General features: G+C 35.1%; 1 protein-coding gene across 2 annotated transcripts; it reads right to left on the minus strand.

The window, feature by feature from the left end:
• Positions 1 to 141: 141 nt before the first annotated feature.
• LOC117343838 (lysosomal acid phosphatase-like) lies at positions 142 to 21112 on the minus strand. 2 transcript variants are annotated; one of them, XM_033906370.1, is made up of 11 exons: positions 21003 to 21112; positions 12691 to 12786; positions 12059 to 12145; positions 9516 to 9668; positions 8780 to 8875; positions 7669 to 7758; positions 7170 to 7311; positions 6557 to 6639; positions 4732 to 4915; positions 3888 to 4016; positions 142 to 2144 (listed from the first exon to the last, which is right to left on the minus strand). In XM_033906370.1, the coding sequence occupies exons 2-11, from the start codon at positions 12706 to 12708 to the stop codon at positions 2020 to 2022; spliced, it is 1107 nt and encodes a 368-aa protein (XP_033762261.1). In that variant the 5' UTR covers positions 12709 to 12786; positions 21003 to 21112; the 3' UTR covers positions 142 to 2019. The 2 variants fall into 2 exon arrangements, with proteins under 2 accessions (XP_033762261.1, XP_033762260.1); XM_033906369.1 differs by lacking the exon at positions 21003 to 21112 and adding an exon at positions 17239 to 17421.
• Positions 21113 to 21320: the final 208 nt, after the last annotated feature.

Raw genomic sequence — 21320 nt, forward strand, 5'->3', positions numbered from 1 at the left:
TATTACAATGTATGAACAGCTTCGGGTGTATTCTACAATGTATGAACAGTTTTGGGTGTATTCTACACTGTATGAATAGATTCACGGTGTATTCTACAATGTATGAACAGATTCAGGGTGTATTCTACAATGTATGAACAGTTCCATGGTGTATGTTGCAATGTATGTACAGTTTTAGGGTGTATTCTAAAATGTATGTACAGTTTTAGGGTGTATTCTACAATGAATTAACAGTTTCAGGGTGAATGTTACAATGTAAGAACAGTTCCAGGGTTAATTCTACAATGTATGAACAGATTCACGGTGTATTCTACAATGTATGTACAGTTTCACGGTGTATTCTACAATGTATGTACAGTTTTAGGGTGTATTCTACAATGTATGTACAGTTTCAGGGTGTATTCTACAATGAATTAACTGTTTCAGGGTGAATGTTACAATGTATGAACAGTTCCAGGGTTTATTCTACAATGTATGATCAGTTTCAGGGTGTATGCTACAATGTATGAACAGTTTCAGGGTGTATTCTACAATGAATGAACAGTTTCGGGGTGAATATTACAATTTATGAACAGTTTCGGGTGTATTCTACAATGTATGAACAGTTCAGGGTGTATGCTACAATGTATGAACAGTTTTAGGGTGTATGCTACAATGTATGAACAGTTTCAGGGTGTATTCTCCAATCTATGAACAGTTTTAGGGTGTATGCTACAATGAATGAACAGTTTTAGGGTGTATGCTACAATGAATGAACAGTTTAAGGGAGCATATTACCATGTATGAACAATTTCAGTGTGTATGCTGCAATGTATGAACAGTTTTAGGGTGTATGCTACAATGTATGAACAGTTTCAGGGTGTATTCTACAATGTATGAACAATTTACAGTGTGTATGTTACATGTACATTGATGAAGGGCAGTTTAAGGAGGTACCTGTACAGTGGAAATTTAAGTTATATTTTTCCTTGTTCCATTACAGATTAGTTTACAAATCCTCGATTTTCAAAAGTGACATAGACAGCGATAAAAAAATCATTTTCAACTGTAAACATAAATCCTGATTTTCAAAAGAGACTAGGGCAATACAAAAAGAATTTTTCAACAATATATATCTTAAAACTGTATATTGAATCAATGATGTAAATCTGCACTCCATTCTTACCCGCGTCTTAGATATATATCAATACAGGAATATGATTACAAAACAGACATAAACAAAACAGAATAACCAAACTGGAAATAGATTAATGGAATGTTTAAATTTGAGCTTATGATAGCATACAAAAAGAGCACCATGGGATGGAGTTTTGACAATCAGCATTCTTGAAAGCATAAGGAAGATTTGCATTCATACATTCATTCAATGGCTTTATCACAGTAAGTAGATAGCAATCCACTGAAAAAATAGCTCAGTTTATCATTTTTCTTTTGTTTTTTGTAAATTTCACATTTATTTATTGGCAATTACTCAAGTGTGTTAACCTTAAACAAGAGTTATACGTTATTATATATATATATTGTGGGTCTCTGCTTCGACATTATTTAGAATAAGTCAACTTGCATCAAATAGACCTAACAGAAGCTTTAATATGGCCTAATCTATCAACAACGTGCAATAAGCAAACAATTTTTGTTGAAATTCAAATGTGAAAGATATAAGTATACTCAAGGTCCAATTATGTAAACTTAGGCACTTGTGATAATTTTGACTTTAACAAAGTTTTTACACTGACAATATACTGCTGCCAGAAACGAAAAATGCCCAAGTCTGTTGCGAGCCAACATTTTCTTCAGAAAGTTTTTTTTTTCAGAATGGTACATGCATTTTACAATTCTTGATCATAAATCACACTAATACATGACTTATAATGAAAAATGACAGCAAAAACATTTTTCAAAAAATCTGTTCTGCATGAAACCCATACAGGTAAAAATATTTGAGCAAGATCATGGTAAAATACAACATTTCTTTGATGTTTCAAGAAAAAACAATGATACATTATGTAATACACAGAATCACACGTTGTTTGCTAAAAATTTTCTGAATCCGTCATTCCCTCTCCGCGCCCGTAGACATGTGACCACCAAAACTATGAGAGTGACCAGGAGAAGGCCGCCAAGGACGATGGACATTATAGTTGCTGTAAACATAAAGGACAGTGGTCAAGATTACACTGAAATCAAGGACGATGGACATTACAGTTGCTATAAAACATAAAGGGCAGTGGTCAAGATTACACTGAAATCAAATTGATCCACTGTATCCAGTGTATGGGACAATGTTTAAGTTCAAATCTAACTCATGATCAAATGTCTATATGGTTTAGTTTACTTTAAACTGACCTAAGAGAGCAGTTGGTATTAAACAGTGACTGATGATGATGGTAGTCTTAACATTTAAACAGCGAGGTAAAATTTTATAGTTTGATATTCTATTTATTCTAATTTCTTTTAATTTGCATGTCAGAAAGAAGAGAGGTTTCAAATATTTCAATTAATTTAATTGACCCTTTTTTTGGCCTCACTCATAAGTCCAAGGGGTCTGTAAGGGCCAACATGTGCATATCATTAAGCTGTCATCCCATGCTGATAATGTTAACAAAGCAAGAATGATTTCCAATAGAAATCAAACAAATGATAGTCAAAAATGTGAGTTCCCTATATAAACTATAGTAAATTTTTTCCCCTCCCCAGGGGCAAATGTGTGACCCCAGGGTCATGAAATTCACAATTTAAGTAAAGCCCCATAAGACCCTTCCATCAATGAAAAGTATTTGAATCTACCTTATATAAGTCTTGAGAAGAAGATTTTTGAAATTTCAGTCAATCTGGCCATTTTTAGCACCACCTATCAGTCCCTGGGGACAGTCAGGGCCAACATGTGTACACTATCAAACAGTCATTCAATGCTCATAATGTTAACCAAATTACAATGAATTCCAATACAAATCCAATAAGTCATAGTCAAATATTTTATTTCCCTATATAAACTATAGTAAACTTTACCCCCTCCCCAGAGGCAAACGTGAGACCCCAGGGTATTGAAATTCACAAATTTGGTAAAACATCTAAAGACCCTTCCATCTATGACAAGTGTTTGATTGTACCATATCTGAGTGTAGAGAAGAAGATTTTTGAATTTTTAGTCAGTTTGACCCTTTTTGGCCCTGCCCCTCAGGCCACTGGGCCTGGGGGTGGGGACCATATAATTCACAATTTTGGTCGACCTTTAGGTAAAGAAGCTTTCTGCCATCAACTATAGTAAAGTTTCTACTCCGGTTTTGGAGAAGAAGTCGAAAATGTAAATTGTTTATGGACTCACAATTAACGCACAATGACGACAACGGACAAAAGGCGATTAGAATTGGTAAATTGAGCTTCGTCTCGGGTGACCTAAAAAAACCTGGACTGATTTGACATAGAGGTTTACATAAGCGTTGCACAGTCAATACAATGGAATCTAAACTTTAGTTTAGGCCCTAACATTGATATACCTCGGTCTGTGTACTGTAAGTTTTATGATGTCTCTTAGTGACGAGGGTGATATGACCGGGCCAAGGAACCTTTTCTATAAAGTGAAGCATGGGAGTTACAAAGGGGTTACAACGTCAGTTCTGTAAACGTGGAAACGTACATGATAGGGAAACTTACGCTAAAGAAATGTCAGCCATTTTGCAGCAAAAATTTCCACCACACCTATTGCTTTGTGACGTATGAGGTATTTATGGAATATCATATGTACAAATGATAAAAAGTAGATCTACATCAATTGCAGAAATAACACCTTCAAATATTGTTTACTTATTGAATTCAAGTCTGAGATTAAACCCTTGTGGAAATAGCCATGTTTACATTACTGGGTATTTTTACAATACAGGACTTACAAATGGTAAAGATGCCTTTCTTCTTGTCTCCAGAGTTATCTGTCAACCCACATTCCTTCTCCCAATCGGTCGGAATCTTATTCTTTGTTAAATTGAGAAATGTGTCATATGGACAGTCTATCTTACAACCTGAAACAGATTTGTAATATAACACTTGATACATTATTTATTTTGAAAAAACTTACAAGGTCAAAAACATTATGAAAAAGTTTCTGTGTAGCATAAAACAAGGAAAACATGCATACTGACGACAAGTCCCAGTGTTGAATAAGACACTAAAAACATTAGACAATTCCTTGTGTAGAATAAGTCACTAAAAGCATGACAGACCAATCTCCATGTAGAATAAGACACTAAAAACATAAGACAGGTCCCTGTGTGGAATAATACATTTAAAATATAATAAGTCCTTTTAAAAAACAGAACTGTTATCTTCCAATATTCACATTTACTCCACATTTCCCCATTGACATAATGCTAAGAGGCAGTTGCCACCATACGCCTATAACACCCAGTAGGTCATGTGACATTAAGAAAGGTGGGATTTTTTTGTGTTGGTTTAGTTTTTTTCATAAGTTGACGAAAATTGTAAGACAATGTAAATATAAGTATTGAACAGTGGTTTTGATGTTGTTATAGTCGATATGGCGGGTTTCAATGTTTCATTTGCCCACCATACATCTTGTTGCCATATCGACTATAACAACATTAAAACCACTGTTCATTGCTTAAGTGATGTCATGTCTTCTTACATAAAAACTAATTATGTTTATAAATCAATGGTCAGGTAATAAATGGGTATATCAAGCAACAGTCTAGAGCTGCGAATTTTTCTGAAGCTTACCTGGAATGGCTAGTTTGTAGGCTGTTTCTGTGTTATTTTTGTAAAAGACATTCACAAAGTATTTATGAGGGCGAGAGGTGATGATTTCCCTCAGTTCCACGGCTACCATTGCAGCATAAGGAGGACTCCTGCCATGATCAAACAGTCCGAGAGCTGTTAACAGGGCCGCTACAGTAGTATCATGCTGGAGAAAATAAATCAAGACTGGGTTATATTTAGTCCACACTGCTTGTGACATTCATTTCCTCTTTTTCGAGTTGTATGGTCAATTTAGACCCTTAGCATATCACTGATGTGTCCCGATATACAGAAAGATAATATACAATGTAACTGTATGAATAGATGTTACACTAGTAAGTTAATTTTTGAAAGTAACAAAAGACACAAGCTTTAGCGAGTGTCTTTTGTAACTTTTAAAAAGTAACTTACTTATGTTAAATAAATTCCATATCCAAAAATCACGAGTCTTGTGACCTGTTTCTACCACAATAATATTGGTTTGAATCAAAGGGAAACGTTGTCAAGTCTTATTTCGCTTATATAGATAAGGTGTACAGGTGACGGCTGGGACCCGGTGATGGGACATCATTCGATTATTGATTCAATTACAATTGCAGCTCGGGTCAAAGTTCAAATTCTTGATCAATCAAAAGACCGGAAGGTAATATTTCACTAGTAATATAACATATATTAATCCAACAGTCGGGCCATTTATACAATGGCTTGAGAGTGGAATAACACAGGGTATTGTGGTAGAAAGCAGTTTATTTCATTTTGGTTCTACTGAGTAGTTACATATAACTTTCAATTTGTTCCGATAGGTACTAATATCTTATGTCTTTCAAATTACATTAATTACACATAATTCTTTGTTAGATACTGGATATTGGATATTTTTTCTGCACTTTCCCTTCCTCTTAATTATAATTTGCAATACAATTAAGTCAAGTAAAAAGTAAATGCAATGTTTCACACTGTAATTTGAAAGCGAGGCCAACAATTGACCTATCAACTGGAATAGCAATGGCTAAAACAGATACATGTACCAAGCAAAACCTCTCCACTGTGTAGAATGGTGATGATAACTAAGAATTCTCCACATACAAGGCAACTATCCATTAGCCATGTTTTTTTTCATTAATATATCAAATTTAAAACTTCAATGTAAAGTTGCACTTGAAATATACAAACATGGGGGAATTTCAACATGTTAAGTTTGAGAGAGATCCTTCAAACATTTTTTGAGAAATAACACAAAGAATCTGTCAATCTCAAAATACAAGTGTCCAAGGTAGGAAAAAATTCAGCATTACTGGTCATTCAGTCAAAATTTGAGTTAAAACAAAAATGAATATCCACAACTAGTGAACAGGGTCAATTTGCATAATAAATTTGACACATATCCTTTAATAGGTACCTTTTTAGAAATAGTGATTAGAAGAATAAGGATAGATGACAGATCACTGATGAGGAATGTTATAAACATCCCATCACAAGATATCGAGATATTCAGGTTGAACGATGAAAATTTAATGGTGTATGAGGAAAAATATTGTCCTTCCTTCCACATTTGGTACCATCCAGTATTTCTTTTAAGGATGTGACATTTCTCTGATTTGAACTTGATTTACAAGCCAGGCGTAATTATGGAGTAAGACGCTTAATATTCTTCGGAAACACCTGGTAATCTAACTTCATTTAATTTCAGTTTTTGCTTTATCTTATTGATATTAAATATGAAATATATATTAATATCAACTTGAAAATTCTCTTGTTTTTGTGTTTTCTAGTCATGATTTCCAGTCCTAAATTTCTTATAACTTACCCCGGAGTGCATATACAGTTTGGGAAGTGCCTCGCCCTTCAAACGACGATTCATATTTTCAATGATTTCTTTAAGCAGAGGACCTAATACATAGCAACAAACAAGAATTAGATTTTAAAACAGAGAAGTTCCTTGATAAACTGGTTCACCACATTTAAACCAAAGCAGGCATACACATATAAGCAATATACAATAAATGTTTACAGATTGTGAACTAGAGTAAAATAAAATATTAAGGCAATAAAATGATGAAATAATCAGTAGTACCAGTAAAATTCACAAACTGTAAACTATTTATCTGTTCATTATAATCCCTACATACATGTATGTTAAACCATTTATCTGGTTTTTTTTAATCCCTATATATATTATATACATGTCTGTTAAACCATTTATCTGTTCATTATAATCCCTATATACATGTATGTTAAACCATTTATCTGTTTTTTATAATCCCTATATATATTATATACATGTCTGTTTAACCATTTATCTGTTTTTTATAATCCCTATATATACATGTCTGTATCTGTTCATTATAATCCCTATATACATGTCACATGTCTGGTAAATCAATTTGTATATAATTATCAAGAAAAATGAGGTGACTTACCTCCCTTTAATCTACTCTTCGGCCCACTAAACAGTAATCTGAAGGCAATGTCGTCAAGATAATGCAGCTTTTCGTACACTGTAATATTCTCATTCTTCCATACTTCTGATGCCCATGTTGTCAAATTCAGTCCATGGGCTTTCTGGAGTAAATGAAAATATTAAATTGGAAGAAAATGGACAATGCTTTCAAAAATCAATAAATTCAAAGAAATGATATTACTTCTGAAAGAAAACCAAACGTTGATTAACATAAAGTTTATCAAGTTTCAGATGTTTGATTATAAACTGAATATGGAAATCCCTTGACAAGAATGCTTTATTCAAACTTTTGACTATTATCCTTTTCTTCATTTTTTATTTGTAGCCTGAATGATGAATACAAAAACCAACACATTATCAGCTGATTTGGTTACCAACATTAACTGTACTAAACAATTGCAAGTTACCGGTTAAATGTATTGAAAAAAGCTTCCCACACAAAAGTGACAATTATCTACCTCACAGAGAAAAAGGTCCGCTATCTTCCACAGGGTGGTGACATTCTGAGGTCCCCATCCTGTCTTATTGTACAGGAACTTGTAAAAATCCTGAAATCATAAATACACAAATTATAAATAACATTTAAATGAAAACAGTTTCACAAGTGGAGATTGGGATATCTGAAAAAATAGTGGGGATCTACAGTATCAAACCTGAGCAATATTTAAATGAGGCATCCTAAACAATATCATGGAGGTGCTAATAGTATTCCATGGCAGTAGTTATATTAATTGGATACTCTAATAAAATATAAGCTCTCAAGTCCAACTCAAAAGACTGCAGATGTTTGCAAACAGAAAAAATATCATAACTGTAGACCTTTGATTATGTTTCAATTAAGGAAACGTCCAATATTTTATTGAAACCCCTGTGGCAACTATGTTTACTTTGACACAATCTGTTACCTGCTATTCCGTCTCATCAGCTCAGACTTAATTTTTTGATTATACATAATCGATTGTTGGAGATCGAAGAGTCTCAAACCCACCACAATATGTGGAATAAGGCCTTAACTGTCACCTTAGTTTTTATATTTTGGCAGGTTTTATTCCCATGACCTTGAGTTTGAGGTCAATGTTGTTCAAGTCAGGTCTCTGGATCTCTGACTTAATCGAAAGGATGTCATTTAAAGATTTTCGCATATTTAGCCTATGTGACCTTGAACGAAGGTCAAGGTCATTCATTTCAACAACCTTGATAGCTCTTCACCCCAGTATGCTAAAGGCCCTACATCATGTCTCTGGGTCTCCTGTTTCTTTTAATATACACCTCAAATTTTGTGTATAATCTGAATAATTATTAACTAAGCTGCATTCTTTCATGCCCTTCATAAATTGCATGAACACAAAGATTTCAATGAAAAATGGAATTAACCACTGACATTACTTGGCCAATTTACTGGTCTAGGTGATCAATCAGACCAAACAAGACATCCATGAGTGTTCTCCAGGTTTTTGTTTCTTACTAAAAGAGGTGAAAACATGTACAATATCAGTTACATAATTATGCGACCGTAAATACATTATCTATGTATATATATATATATAGTCATAAAGCTGTGATACATGCCTGGTTTGCCTTGTCAATGGCAGCAATAGGAGGTGACCTCATGTCTGCGTCGTACTGCTCCGTGTAAGATGGGCAATCCTCTCCCATATTTATACGCTTCAAAGAAAATCAAATATCTAAAGGTTAGGTTATATCACTTCAAAAAAAACTGTCTATTGTTTTGAACATGTTTAACACCACATGCACAATAGCATACAAATCCGTTACAATTAAACATTCCTATTTACTTCCTGTACTACTTCATTAATTTATAACCTGTTTATGAGATGCTGTTGCATTTTCTGGTTTAACTAACTAAAGTGGCCATTATTTAATTTTGTGTCTTTATTAATTAACAAACTTATACAGTACTAATTATGTAATGTTTTGTGTTGGTGTGATTGGACTAAATATTGTTCCTTACATTAACAGACTAACATATACCCAAATTGACAACACAGAGTGGATTACATCAACTGTCAACCACCTCAGTATACATAATTAAACATTATATTGAAGCCAAAAAGTATTGTCTTAAACTTACAACTCAGTGTAACTACACTTCACTGTCCATTTGTCTAATGAAGGTGACAGGAGAATAGTCATTAAAATATCTTGCATAAAAATCCAATACTTATTACCCTCATATAATTTAGGTTTTGTGTAGATGTGACGACTACTGAATGTTGTGTACTCATATTACCCTCATATTTAGGTTTTGTGTGGATGTAACAACTACTAAATGTTGTGTACTCACATTATCCTCATATTTCGGTTTTGTGTGGATGGGGATCGGTTGCCAGGTGATGTTGTTATTCCACATCTGATCACTAGCAGGAGGATACAAGCCAGCCAGGTTGCACTCTGCACTCATTAGACAGCGGTCCTCATCAGAACTTGTCACCAATATCTGTCCATATAAGGAAGCAGAGAACATAGTGTTAAATGCTTCAAACATTTTGAATAAGTACATTCAAAAGAGTTTAAGACAATCACATGTACATACATACATGTATATATATTATATTTATTATAAAATACATGTGGTAATTAAAGGGACATCACGGTAAAAACGTTGTAATTTTCAATGAATGTACGTGTTTTGTTCCTTTCCAGTTATGTTTCTGTGCTGTCCCAATGTTCACAGTCGATCCTCATGTCCAGCTTGACCACTTGATTTAGTTGGGAATCCCCTCTAAATTTAGCGCGGAAATTATTTTTAAATCATCACGTAACTGTTTTGAAATCGAGGCAACACAAACACACGATAGTTTACAAGGCGAATTGGATTAGTTGGACAACTATATTATACAGTGGTTTAAATGTTAAATAACACGTTCTGTATATATTCCGGCACATATATTTATGTGTAAAAAAGTGTAAAACATCGTACATATAGTATAGTGACAGTAGCGATGTACTTGTACAGACTGTATAAATATTACCGAGTTTGTGTAAATATTACAGAGATTGTCATGACCTACTATCCAGCAATCAAGTAGAATACGAGCAGCGTCCGTATTACTGCTGTTTTCATGTTTGAACTGTATTGTACTGCTTCCCAAGTTTAATTCTAGGATTGTGTTTGACCCATTTTCCAATTATTTTCTTCATTGCGGAAGCTATTATCGTTTTCAACCGCAGTCGATCCACATTGGAAGCCATTTTTGTTTTCAGGTGTTTTAGTGTGTTGTGCGCATACGTGTTATCGTATATGTCACAAAATTTGCATATTCAGACTATTGATCAACGAATTGTGATAACCTTTTTATAATTAATAATTGATGTTTTTTTATATACATATATCATCAAATTCGAATGGTTATTGTTCATAAGGATATTTTTTTTAAAGATATACCGAATAATATGAAAAAATACAAAATAAAAATTGGTTTACCGTGATGTCCCTTTAACACAAAGGATGAAGGAACAATTTTATGACTTGTGCCCTGACATCAGGCTTCAAACAAATATAATCTGCGGCACCTTTCGACTAGCCAGTAGTACCTGCAGCTTTTACCACGGCACCTATAAACATTCTACATACTTTTATACCATTGAATATATATCTATTTCATTCAATGCTTGTCATTTGGGCGATAACTCATGCAAATCACAAGTATGATGTTCATGGTAATCTTAACAGAAGAGGTCAAAGGTAAATAGTGTTGGTAAGTATCATATCCAGTAGCAGGCTTGAACAGATAGCATGATAAATGGTGTGAGGTTAAGAGTGACAAGGGAGGCAACTCTAACATAAATAGCAGGTAAAATGTGTATTGTTACATTCAGAAGACACCAGATTACTTAAACAGAAACCACAGTTAAATTGGGTAGGGTATCATATCCTTCAAGAAAACTAAATGAAATCACAGATATTTTGCAAGGAAATAAATGTATAAGGTTACATACTTAAAAAGAAATCACATGTAGATTACAATTGTAGGTAACATATCCTAACAGAGTAACTTTAACATATATCTCCATCAGACAGGTTACCACTCTATCAGAAATCACTGGTAATCTGTGTTTAGTTTACTTATCCATCAGACAGGTTACCACTCAATTAAAAATCACTGGTAAAGCTGTGTTTATAGTTTACCTATCCATCAGACAGGTTACCACTCTATCAGAAATCACTGGTAATCTGTGTTTAGTTACTTATCCATCAGATAGGTTACCACTCTACTAGAAACCACTGGTAATCTGTGTTTAGCTACTTATAATTATCCATCAGACAGGTTACCACTCGATCAGAAATCACTGGTAAGCCATATTTAGTTTACCTATCCATCAGAGCGGTTACCACTCGATCAGAAATCACTGGTAAGCTATATTTAGTTTACCTATCCATCAGATAGGTTACCACTCGATCAGAAAACACTGGTAAGCTATATTTAGTTTACCTATCCATCAGAGCGGTTACCACTCGATCAGAAATCACTGGTAATCTGTGTTTGGTAACTAATCCATCAGAGTGGTTATAATTACCACTCTATCAGAAATCACTGGTAATTGTTTGGTTCCTATATCCTTGAGAGTGGGTACTTATCACTGGTAAGGGCTTTTCCAGTAAAATGTCTACCCAACCCCAGGACTCTAGGTTTGTTTAAGGGGTACAACCCATGGAATTTATTTAATTAAGTACATAAAAGTAATAGAAAGGCAATTCAATCATGGAAAGAAGAGATTTATTTTGGAGTCCTGGGGTGAGATAGATATTTTAACGGAATAGCCCTACATTGTGTATGACTGTATCAGTATTAAATGATGTTTTCCTGAAGACCTACCAGTACCTACCTCTGTGTGGATATAATCACTGCTCAGGAAACCATTGTATCTGTTCCTTAACCACTGACCAAGTTCATAATGCTGATTCATACCAATCTGTAAAGTAAAGCTCAGTGAAAACATCTGTCACCCATGGCCAATTGGCCACTGACCAAGTTTATTATACTGGTTCATACCAATCTGTAAAGTATATACATTGATTATAGCATGTAATAATACATTGTTCAATTGTATAGCATCAGAACTACACACCAGAGGTTATTAAGAATTTGGTTCAGACTTAATTTTCTAATGTATGATATAGCATTATGATTCAATTTTTAGATTACAATCTGGGTCAGTCTATATATCAATATGCATTGGCTTCCCAGTGTGGTTAGTGTTTTTCAGGAATCTCAGAACACATCTCTTCTAATGAGCTGTTGTGTCCTTATAGACAATGCACTTTACCTCGATTGCTCTGGATATCAAGTGATAAGCCTTCGTATGTTGTCTACCAACTGATTCAAGAAGGACTGGCCTTAAAATGACTACATTATATATTTAATATAACATTTCAATATAATATCAAATTGTAGTTCTTATTCCAGCAAAGTCTATCCTCGGATACAAGATGTTTACTTGTGACTTCGTGTACTGACCTTGGAAAGCCATCCCATTCCGTTGGGCCATTGATCTTTTCCATTGGGATCTCCTTTGTACACATCAATTGGAGACCGGTCACCATGGCGATATACCTGAAAAATAAAGTACAATGAATCAAAATTTTAAGACTCGGTCAAGAGCACAAGAAATGTGTCTCTTAATTATCATAAATTAACTTTCTCTTCAGTGTTAAAAGTATTTATAGACATGATTGCATAGAACAGAAAAAAAAAGCTGATTTTACCTTTTGAAGTGGAATTCCGCCTTTTTGTAAAATTTTGATGTTAACTTAAATCTGCCCCTTGTAATCCCGCCGGGGGAGGTCCCGGAGACAGGGGGTCTGGAGGACCTCCCCCCGGCGGGATTACAAGGGGCAGAAGTGAACATCAACATTATACAAACAAGAGATCCCAGAGGGATCTTGGCGCCCACCATTGAATGATCTTCATAGGTTCCATGTCAGATTGATCTTTTCTCTACTTTTCCCTTCATTTTACTAATCTGTGCAAATTGAGACATCCCTCCAGTACTTTTCAAACAATGGAATCCTAGCTATATAAGAAATTTGAGATTTAACGATAATGGCTGTTTGTTTGTCAGGTTGTTTTCAGGACAGACTGGTCCAAAAATGCAATACAAGGGACCAAGGGGAACCTACTTATGAAATTTGAGAAAGATCCCTTCAGTACTTTCTCAGAAATAGCGATAACAAACTTCAACTGTCAAAATCCAAGATGGCTGCCTGTCGGCCATGTTGTTTTCAGATTGGTCTCAAAACGCAATATGCATAACTAGGCACCAAGGGAAACTTACATATGAAATTTGAGAAAGATCCATTCAGTACTTTCTCAGAAATAGTGATAACAAACTTCAATTGTCAAAATCCAAGATGGCTGCCTGTCGGCCATGTTGTTTTCAGATTGGTCTCAAAACGCAATATGCATAACAAAGCACCAAAGGGAGCCTACATATGAAATTTGAGAAAGATCCCTTCAGTACTTTCTCAGAAATAGCGATAACAAACTTCAATTGTCAAAATCCAAGATGGCTGCCTGTCGGCCATGTTGTTTTCAGATTGGCCTCAAAATGCAATATGCATAACTAGGCACCAAGGGGAACCTTCATATGAAATTTGAGAAAGATCCCTTCAGTACTTTCTCAGAAATAGCGATAACAAACTTCAATTGTCAAATTGCAAGATGGCTGCCTTTCGGCCATGTTGTTATCCGATAGGTCTCAAAATGCAATATGCATAACAAGGCACCAAGGGGAACCTTCATATGAAATTTGAGAAAGATCCCTTCAGTACTTTCTCAGAAATAGCGATAACAAACTTCAACTGTCAAAATCCAAGATGGCTGCCTGTCGGCCATGTTGTTTTCAGATTGGTCTCAAAATGCAATATGCATAACTAGGCACCAAGGGAAACTTACATATGAAATTTGAGAAAGATCCATTCAGTACTTTCTCAGAAATAGTGATAACAAACTTCAATTGAGAAAATCCAAGATGGCTGCCTGTCGGCCATGTTGTTTTCAGATTGGTCTCAAAACGCAATATGCATAACAAGGCACCAAGGGGAACCTTCATATGAAATTTGAGAAAGATCCCTTCAGTACTTTCTCAGAAATAGCGATAACAAACTTCAACTGTCAAAATCCAAGATGGCTGCCTGTCGGCCATGTTGTTTTCCGATTAGTCTCAAATCGTAATATGCATAACTAGGCACCAAGGGGAACCTACATATGAAATTTGAGAAAGATCCCTTCAGTATTTTCTCAGAAATAGCGATAACAAACTTCAATTGTCAAAATCCAAGATGGCTGCCTGTCGGCCATGTTGTTTTCAGATTGGTCTCAAAATGCAATATGCATAACTAGGCACCAAGGGGAACCTTCATATGAAATTTGAGAAAGATCCCTTCAGTACTTTCTCAGAAATAGCGATAACAAACTTCAATTTTCAAAATCCAAGATGGCTGCCTGTCGGCCATGTTGTTTTCCGATTGGTCTCAAAATGCAATATGCATAACTAGGCACCAAGGGGAACCTTCATATGAAATTTGAGAAAGATCCCTTAAGTACTTTCTCAGAAATAGCAATAACAATCTTAAACTGTCAAAATCCAAGATGGCTGCCTGTCGGCCATGTTGTTTTCCGATTAGTCTCAAATCGCAATATGCATAACTAGGCACCAAGGGGAACCTACATATGAAATTTGAGAAAGATCCCTTCAGTACTTTCTCAGAAATAGCGATAACAAACTTCAATTGTCAAAATCCAAGATGGCTGCCTGTCGGCCATGTTGTTTTCAGATTGGTCTCAAAACGCAATATGCATAACTAGGGACCAAGGGGAACCTACATATGAAATTTGAGAAAGATCCCTTCAGTACTTTCTGAGAAATAGTGATAACAAGAATTGTTTACGGACGGAGGGACGGAGGGACGGAGGGACGGAGGGACGGAGGGACGGACGGAGGGACGGAGGGACGGACCACGGACCACGGACGCAGGGCGATTTGAATAGCCCACCATCTGATGATGGTGGGCTAAAAAGCGGAATTCCACTTCAAGACGTAAAACAATCATGTCTGTATATTTACCAGAGGACAAACAAGAGGTCCAAAGGGCATACACATAAATCCCCCAGAATAAGCCTCATTCCCCCAATGTCAAATTAGGTCAAGCATTTATCATTTTAACCAATATTAAATCATAAAGGGATCCATAAGATTTAGCGGGATAAATCTTGTGATGGTTAATCATAAACTTTATTTTCAAATGTAAACATTATTTTCAACCCTAGAGAAAATTGTACATGTATTATCAAGCGGGTACCCCATATACCTTTTTCATAGCTATATATCTAAGGCCAATTTCGAAAAAAGTTACATTTGCTGTTATTTGCAGAGTTAAGTTTAAATATCAACTACAGAAGACATGATACAATATTTACAACAATCAACAAACAACCATTCAGAACTTGGTACAGTCGGCAGAGAAGACAGTTATCAGCGAAAGAGCTAGTATACTGTAGATGACAGTTACAGACAGGCAAGTGATTTATGTGACAGAGGAATAGAATTGATCCAAGGACTGCTCCCTGTGGGTTCCAGATTCGACCTTTCCACATTAAGAATGGCTACAGCAGAGTATATAAGTACTTCCTGTCTACTTACATTTATTTTGATGTCCAGAAGGCCCTGATCTAATGTAGAATATCATGGTTCATACCCTACTTTTCACTGTATTAAATTCTTTTAACTGTTGGTTTTTTCACATTCCATCAATATGATTTTGTTAATATGTGCAGGGGCAAAACAATTAAGATTTGAAACAAGAAAATCAAGACAACTTTATATTTTGTGGGTGAGGAATAGCAAGGGGTCAATCCTTGGACCAAGTCTATTTTTATATTAAACAAACAAACAGTCGCACTACAAAAGGATCTTAAATGGAAATCTCACATTGATAATATCACTGGGGAAGTAAACAAGACCCTGCTTCCTGAGAAGAAATAAAAAAGGTTCGTCGGTCCATCCCTGCTCCAATAATATCTAAAGGTTAACACGACAGAAAACTTTTGACAGACTGTCATGTAATTGTCGTAATATCCACCTATGTAATAGTGATGTGTCGATAATCGGGAATGATCGATTAACGGTTGATTATTGTCAACGGATTACGATCATCGATCATGTTTTGTATAATCGATTAATCGGGTCCCTATGTTTATATACATATAATGCCATCAGAATTTTTATTCTAATTGTTAACTAATTCAATATTCTTTATTCACATGAGTTTGACATCTTTGGCTCTAATCTTTAAGCCCTTCAGTATTGAAAAATCATTGAGGCAATGTAGTTGTCTAGTGTGATATACAAGTCTCTGGCTTGGCGAACCATGATATTACTGAAACATACAATGTATTTATGTATACACGCAGTATGTTGCATCTAAACAAAACAAAACATTAAATGATAATAAGTGTTAACTTAAAAGCTGCAATCATATGTGTATTTTCTAGTCATAGTAAACTTGTCAAGTTTTATAAACACTCGTTTGATAATTTTTAATTTCAATAGGATGTTTTAATGGCATTAGACATTCCTTGTCCCATAGATCTATATAAATAGCAAATGAATAAGTAAGTGCCAGTTGCCTTCTCTGGCTCAATTTTGTTTGCATTTTAAATTTCAAACAGACTAATCAATAGCAACCGATTATAATCGTACAATCGGTTACCGAGATCATCCGATTACAACCGATTATGTAATCAGGTGGGATAAGGGTATCAAGACCTCATACATAATACAGTGAGTAGGAGTATGTAGTCCATCCCTCGATTACGCATCTCCTGTTTGGGACCCTCTCCTGTGTTTCAGATGAGATACGTCTTATGCCATCTATTATTACATTCTTGTTGAAATCTATCGATGTAATTTTACACAGCGGTACTCTCAACGTTATATAAGGTTTTAACAGTTTGATTACAAGTGCATGATGATGATAGATTGATACAAAAATAGTGATTACGTACCAAATTAACAAGCCTTAGATTAGATGTGGTATCGCCCCGACACTGCTGGACGATGACAACCACAAAAATACATCTAAGTATTCGCCATTCTTCTAACATAATGATAAAGGCCTATACGAGATCCCTCTCGTTTTCCACCGAAACTGGAGGGGTCTAAATTTACCGGTCACCAATAGTCATGTGACACATTCCCTACTGGAGCGTTCGACTATCGTCAGATCTAGATCGCGGTGCATTCGATCACGATAACAGTTATTATTGGATGGTAACATAGTAATTCATGGAAATTATATTTTTTATGCGGTTTATTAAAAGTAACAACTGTCAACTCTTCCATTGAAACATTAAAATACATAATTGTCTTTTCAGAAGTAATAATCATAGTGATAATAATTCAGTCACGGTACCGACATATTTTACAATTTGTAACGTTACTAGTCTATATTATCAGAGACATATACTCTCTATATGTCTCTGATATTATGACTTATAAAAAAAAGAGAAAAAAAATACAAAATGAAGAATGAAATTAAAACAATGCACATGAAAAAATATACAGGTCGTAAACTCATTCACATATGGATGACGTTTCTGTAAAACAAATATATCCACCAAGAGTATAAAACATACATGTGTCATGGAATTCTATTGTCTTGGCGATTCCCCAGATAAAATGTCATTCGTTTCAAATGTAAGTTTTCTCTAAAACATAACTTTTATTGATCAACAGATATTCTAAACACGATGTAGCAATAAAAATTACAGCTAAGATATATTTAGAAGTTTGATGTACAGATATCATCAGAGATGCAGACTTCAAGAATCATGACGGATGAAGTGAAAGCGTTCAGTGATGCATTGAGTCAAACAAACATGTTTTACATGTATGATATGAGTAACATATAGAAATGCGAACGTTTGAGAAAATGTCAAGTTATCAACACTGTTGATCTTAAATATCGTTGATACAGCAGAAAACCAGATCAACAAGCCGAGGATGAAACTTAAGGCTTTATTGATACATGTATCCCAATTGAAAAATAGAGCAATTATCTTCAGAAACAGCGGCAAGTGTTGCAAGTCGAAAGAAAACCCGTAATCAATAAATACAAGGGTAACACAATTTCACATGATTTCTAAAAGTATGGACTGAGGAAACCTACCAAGAATACTGCCGTGAACGGAACCAAGTGAGAAGAATGACAAAGCAGGCGACAGAAAGGCACGAAAATCAACCCTAATTATCAGGGGTCCTATCAAAGTTTAAAGCACAATTATATACTGGATAATTAAGATGAACAAGTCAAAACAACCAACAAAGAAAAAGATTAGGTGTGTTGGCAAACTTTTCATGTAAAAGTGGAGAGTATAGGACACCTTACAGTTCAGTTTAGCGGAATGTCACCCTTCAGTCTAGTCGTCGCGTATCGGGAGAGGGAAATGCAACGACCAAACTGGGACTCTAACACCGACATAATGATATAATTTGACGCGGTAAAATGCTTTTTATGTGTCTTAATAACTTAGGTAAATATATAAATATATACTTTACAAACCATTTGAAAGTAAAATGACTCTAACTATTTGTGCTACCTGACCACCGCCGCTCAGCCCAGTTCCTCTACAGTAGGAAGTTTGCCTTGGGAGCGAGAGGTCGCTAGTTCGAGACCCATCGATTTTCTTTGATTTCAAATTTGATGACGTTGACTACTTCAAGTTAAACCTAAAGAAGATTGAGATATTTGATTGGAGTTACAAAGCCTGAGTCATGGTTTTCTTCTGGAGTGATTAGGCTTGCTGAGGGAGTAGTGAAAAAAACAACTTATTTTAGCCTTGTGGTAGAATGTTTGCCGAGAGGTCAGATTCAGATTATTTATTCTGCCGAGAGCCTTATGGCTCATAGGCGCGCTAGTTCGAGACCGAGTGAGGGCTGGGTAGTTTGAACCCGCTTTGACCACATTCGAAAAAAAAAACCAAAAAAAAACAAAAACTTAATCCATAACTACTAGGAAACTCATGTAGCAAATTAAACTTTGTTACTACACCCAAACAGAAGACACATTAAGATATATGTATCACCTGCCTTGCTCTGCACTCACTCATGCACTCACTTAATATTACTTATATGCACTTATGATTATGAAGGTCGGATACGGGATTTTTAGTTAATACAAATTTTAGCATGTAAATGCAAAATCCTGCATTCTAGTGTATTTCACGATAAATTCATACAATTTTAGGTGGGAGGATGTCATCCTGTTTCTCCCAAAACTGAAAAATATATATCCTGGTTCTCCCAAAAACTTTTGTAAACAATGTAGGAGGAGTGTTGTTTTACAGGTAGTGTAATAGTTAAGTTAACTGCTACCTGTGCAGGTAAATCAACGTTCCGGTTACCTGTACAGGTAAATTAAGGCGTCTATTACTGAATGTATCAGTTGACAAATAAATAAAAATAATAGATTTATACATAATATCACAGATGTTCGAATATGAAAATAAAACGTGCAATTTAATAAGATGATAAATTATTTGAAGTTATTTATGCTTTATATTTTTGATATAATCGACTTATTTTTTATATGTATCCGCCATATTACAAATTATCAACTTCAGGAGAGGTGTCACTAATTAGGCTATGTTCATCTTCAGGAGAGATGTTGTCTGTACCAATTAAGCTATTTGTTCAACCTCAGAAGAGATATTGTAACTAATTAAAGCTAATGAAGAAAATTGAGCGCCCAAGCTTCATGCCACCCACCAAACCATTTCCAAGGGGGAGTTCAGAAAATAATGAACAGCATCAAGAAGAGGTGTAGGAAGGAACTCAAACCCATACCCGCCATCTACGACGAAGTATCCGAACTACAGACACAGGACACAGGACTGGGCAGCTAACAGACCACTACTTGAGCAGATTCCCACCTACGCAACCTGTAAGACATCCCTTTACCACTCTAGAAGCAAACTGCTACCAAAGCTACCGATATCCTTGGCAGACATCATTTTGGAAGATGAATGAACTCGAACCAATAACGGTGACCAATTCCTCCTCTTTGATGACAACAGACAACGAACGCATGCTAGCCTTTGCCACTACTAGTAGCCAAGAGGATCCCACACACGTACACCCAAACATTTACATCTTCATCCGTGTACTCAAAGAAATCCAGGCTACAAACGACATCACCCGACTTCAGCTTGCTGTCGGAGGACTGCCAATGCCCTAGTGACGCAGATACCGACAACTCAACAACCGTTTGACCCAACTGAAAACCCTTCTACGCAACGGTGACATCGACTACGTCAACTATGGCGACCGAGCAACATATTTATTACAAAACATACTACATATATGTAGTTGCATATTGATCTGTTAACAATGTATCATCCTTAATATAAATTCATCTTTTGTTATATGCAGTACAAATATTATACAGAGAAAGTAAACTATTGGTTTATTTATGATATAAATCATTTGTAATGTATGTATGAATGTATATGTGGTGCTTATTATATTGTATTTTGAAGATAATAGTGCATACTAGTTATCCATTGTACCGACCAGTATCATATATCATCAGTAAAAAGTAAATATACATGTATATGTATTATTTTTAATTTTTAAAGTGTAGAATATGTTTGAAATATATATTCACATATATATTATTATGTCAATAAAATTTAATATATAATTTCACATCTCAAAGTATAACATTAAATTGACATTTTTGTAGTTCTATCACCTATCTACCTGTATTTACCTGAATTTTGCAATAAATGAATTAGAGAGATAATGACCCTCTATGTTTACTTGGCTTCTTCACGCATCTCTGTCCAATATGCCTTCGTCCCCAGTTGTGGCCTGTCCCTCTTTCCTTTGGGGGTTCATATCTATATATTGTCAGGGGCCATATTTAATACTATTTATAGCATACAACTAATTTTCTGAGAATAATGATAGGTACTTCCCCAGATTTTAAAACCTTTATAAATATTATACACACACACATCCTTAATTATGACATATATCTGCTATGTTAATAGCTGAATTACCAGTACCAGATTATTCGTATACGATA

The sequence above is a fragment of the Pecten maximus genome, chromosome 15 (genome assembly GCF_902652985.1).
Source record: "Pecten maximus chromosome 15, xPecMax1.1, whole genome shotgun sequence".
NCBI classification, from domain to species: domain Eukaryota; kingdom Metazoa; phylum Mollusca; class Bivalvia; order Pectinida; family Pectinidae; genus Pecten; species Pecten maximus.

Excerpts from the sequence above, each read along its gene's own strand:
- LOC117343838 (XM_033906369.1), bottom strand. The coding sequence starts at position 17,337 with ATGTTAGAAGAATGGCGAATACTTAGATGTATTTTTGTGGTTGTCATC. Across the intron at positions 9,669-12,058 it reads GTGATTATATCCACACAGAG|ATATTGGTGACAAGTTCTGA; the intron begins GTAGGTACTGGT and ends TTATATGGACAG. Across the intron at positions 6,640-7,169 it reads GAAGAGTAGATTAAAGGGAG|GTCCTCTGCTTAAAGAAATC; the intron begins GTAAGTCACCTC and ends GCTATGTATTAG.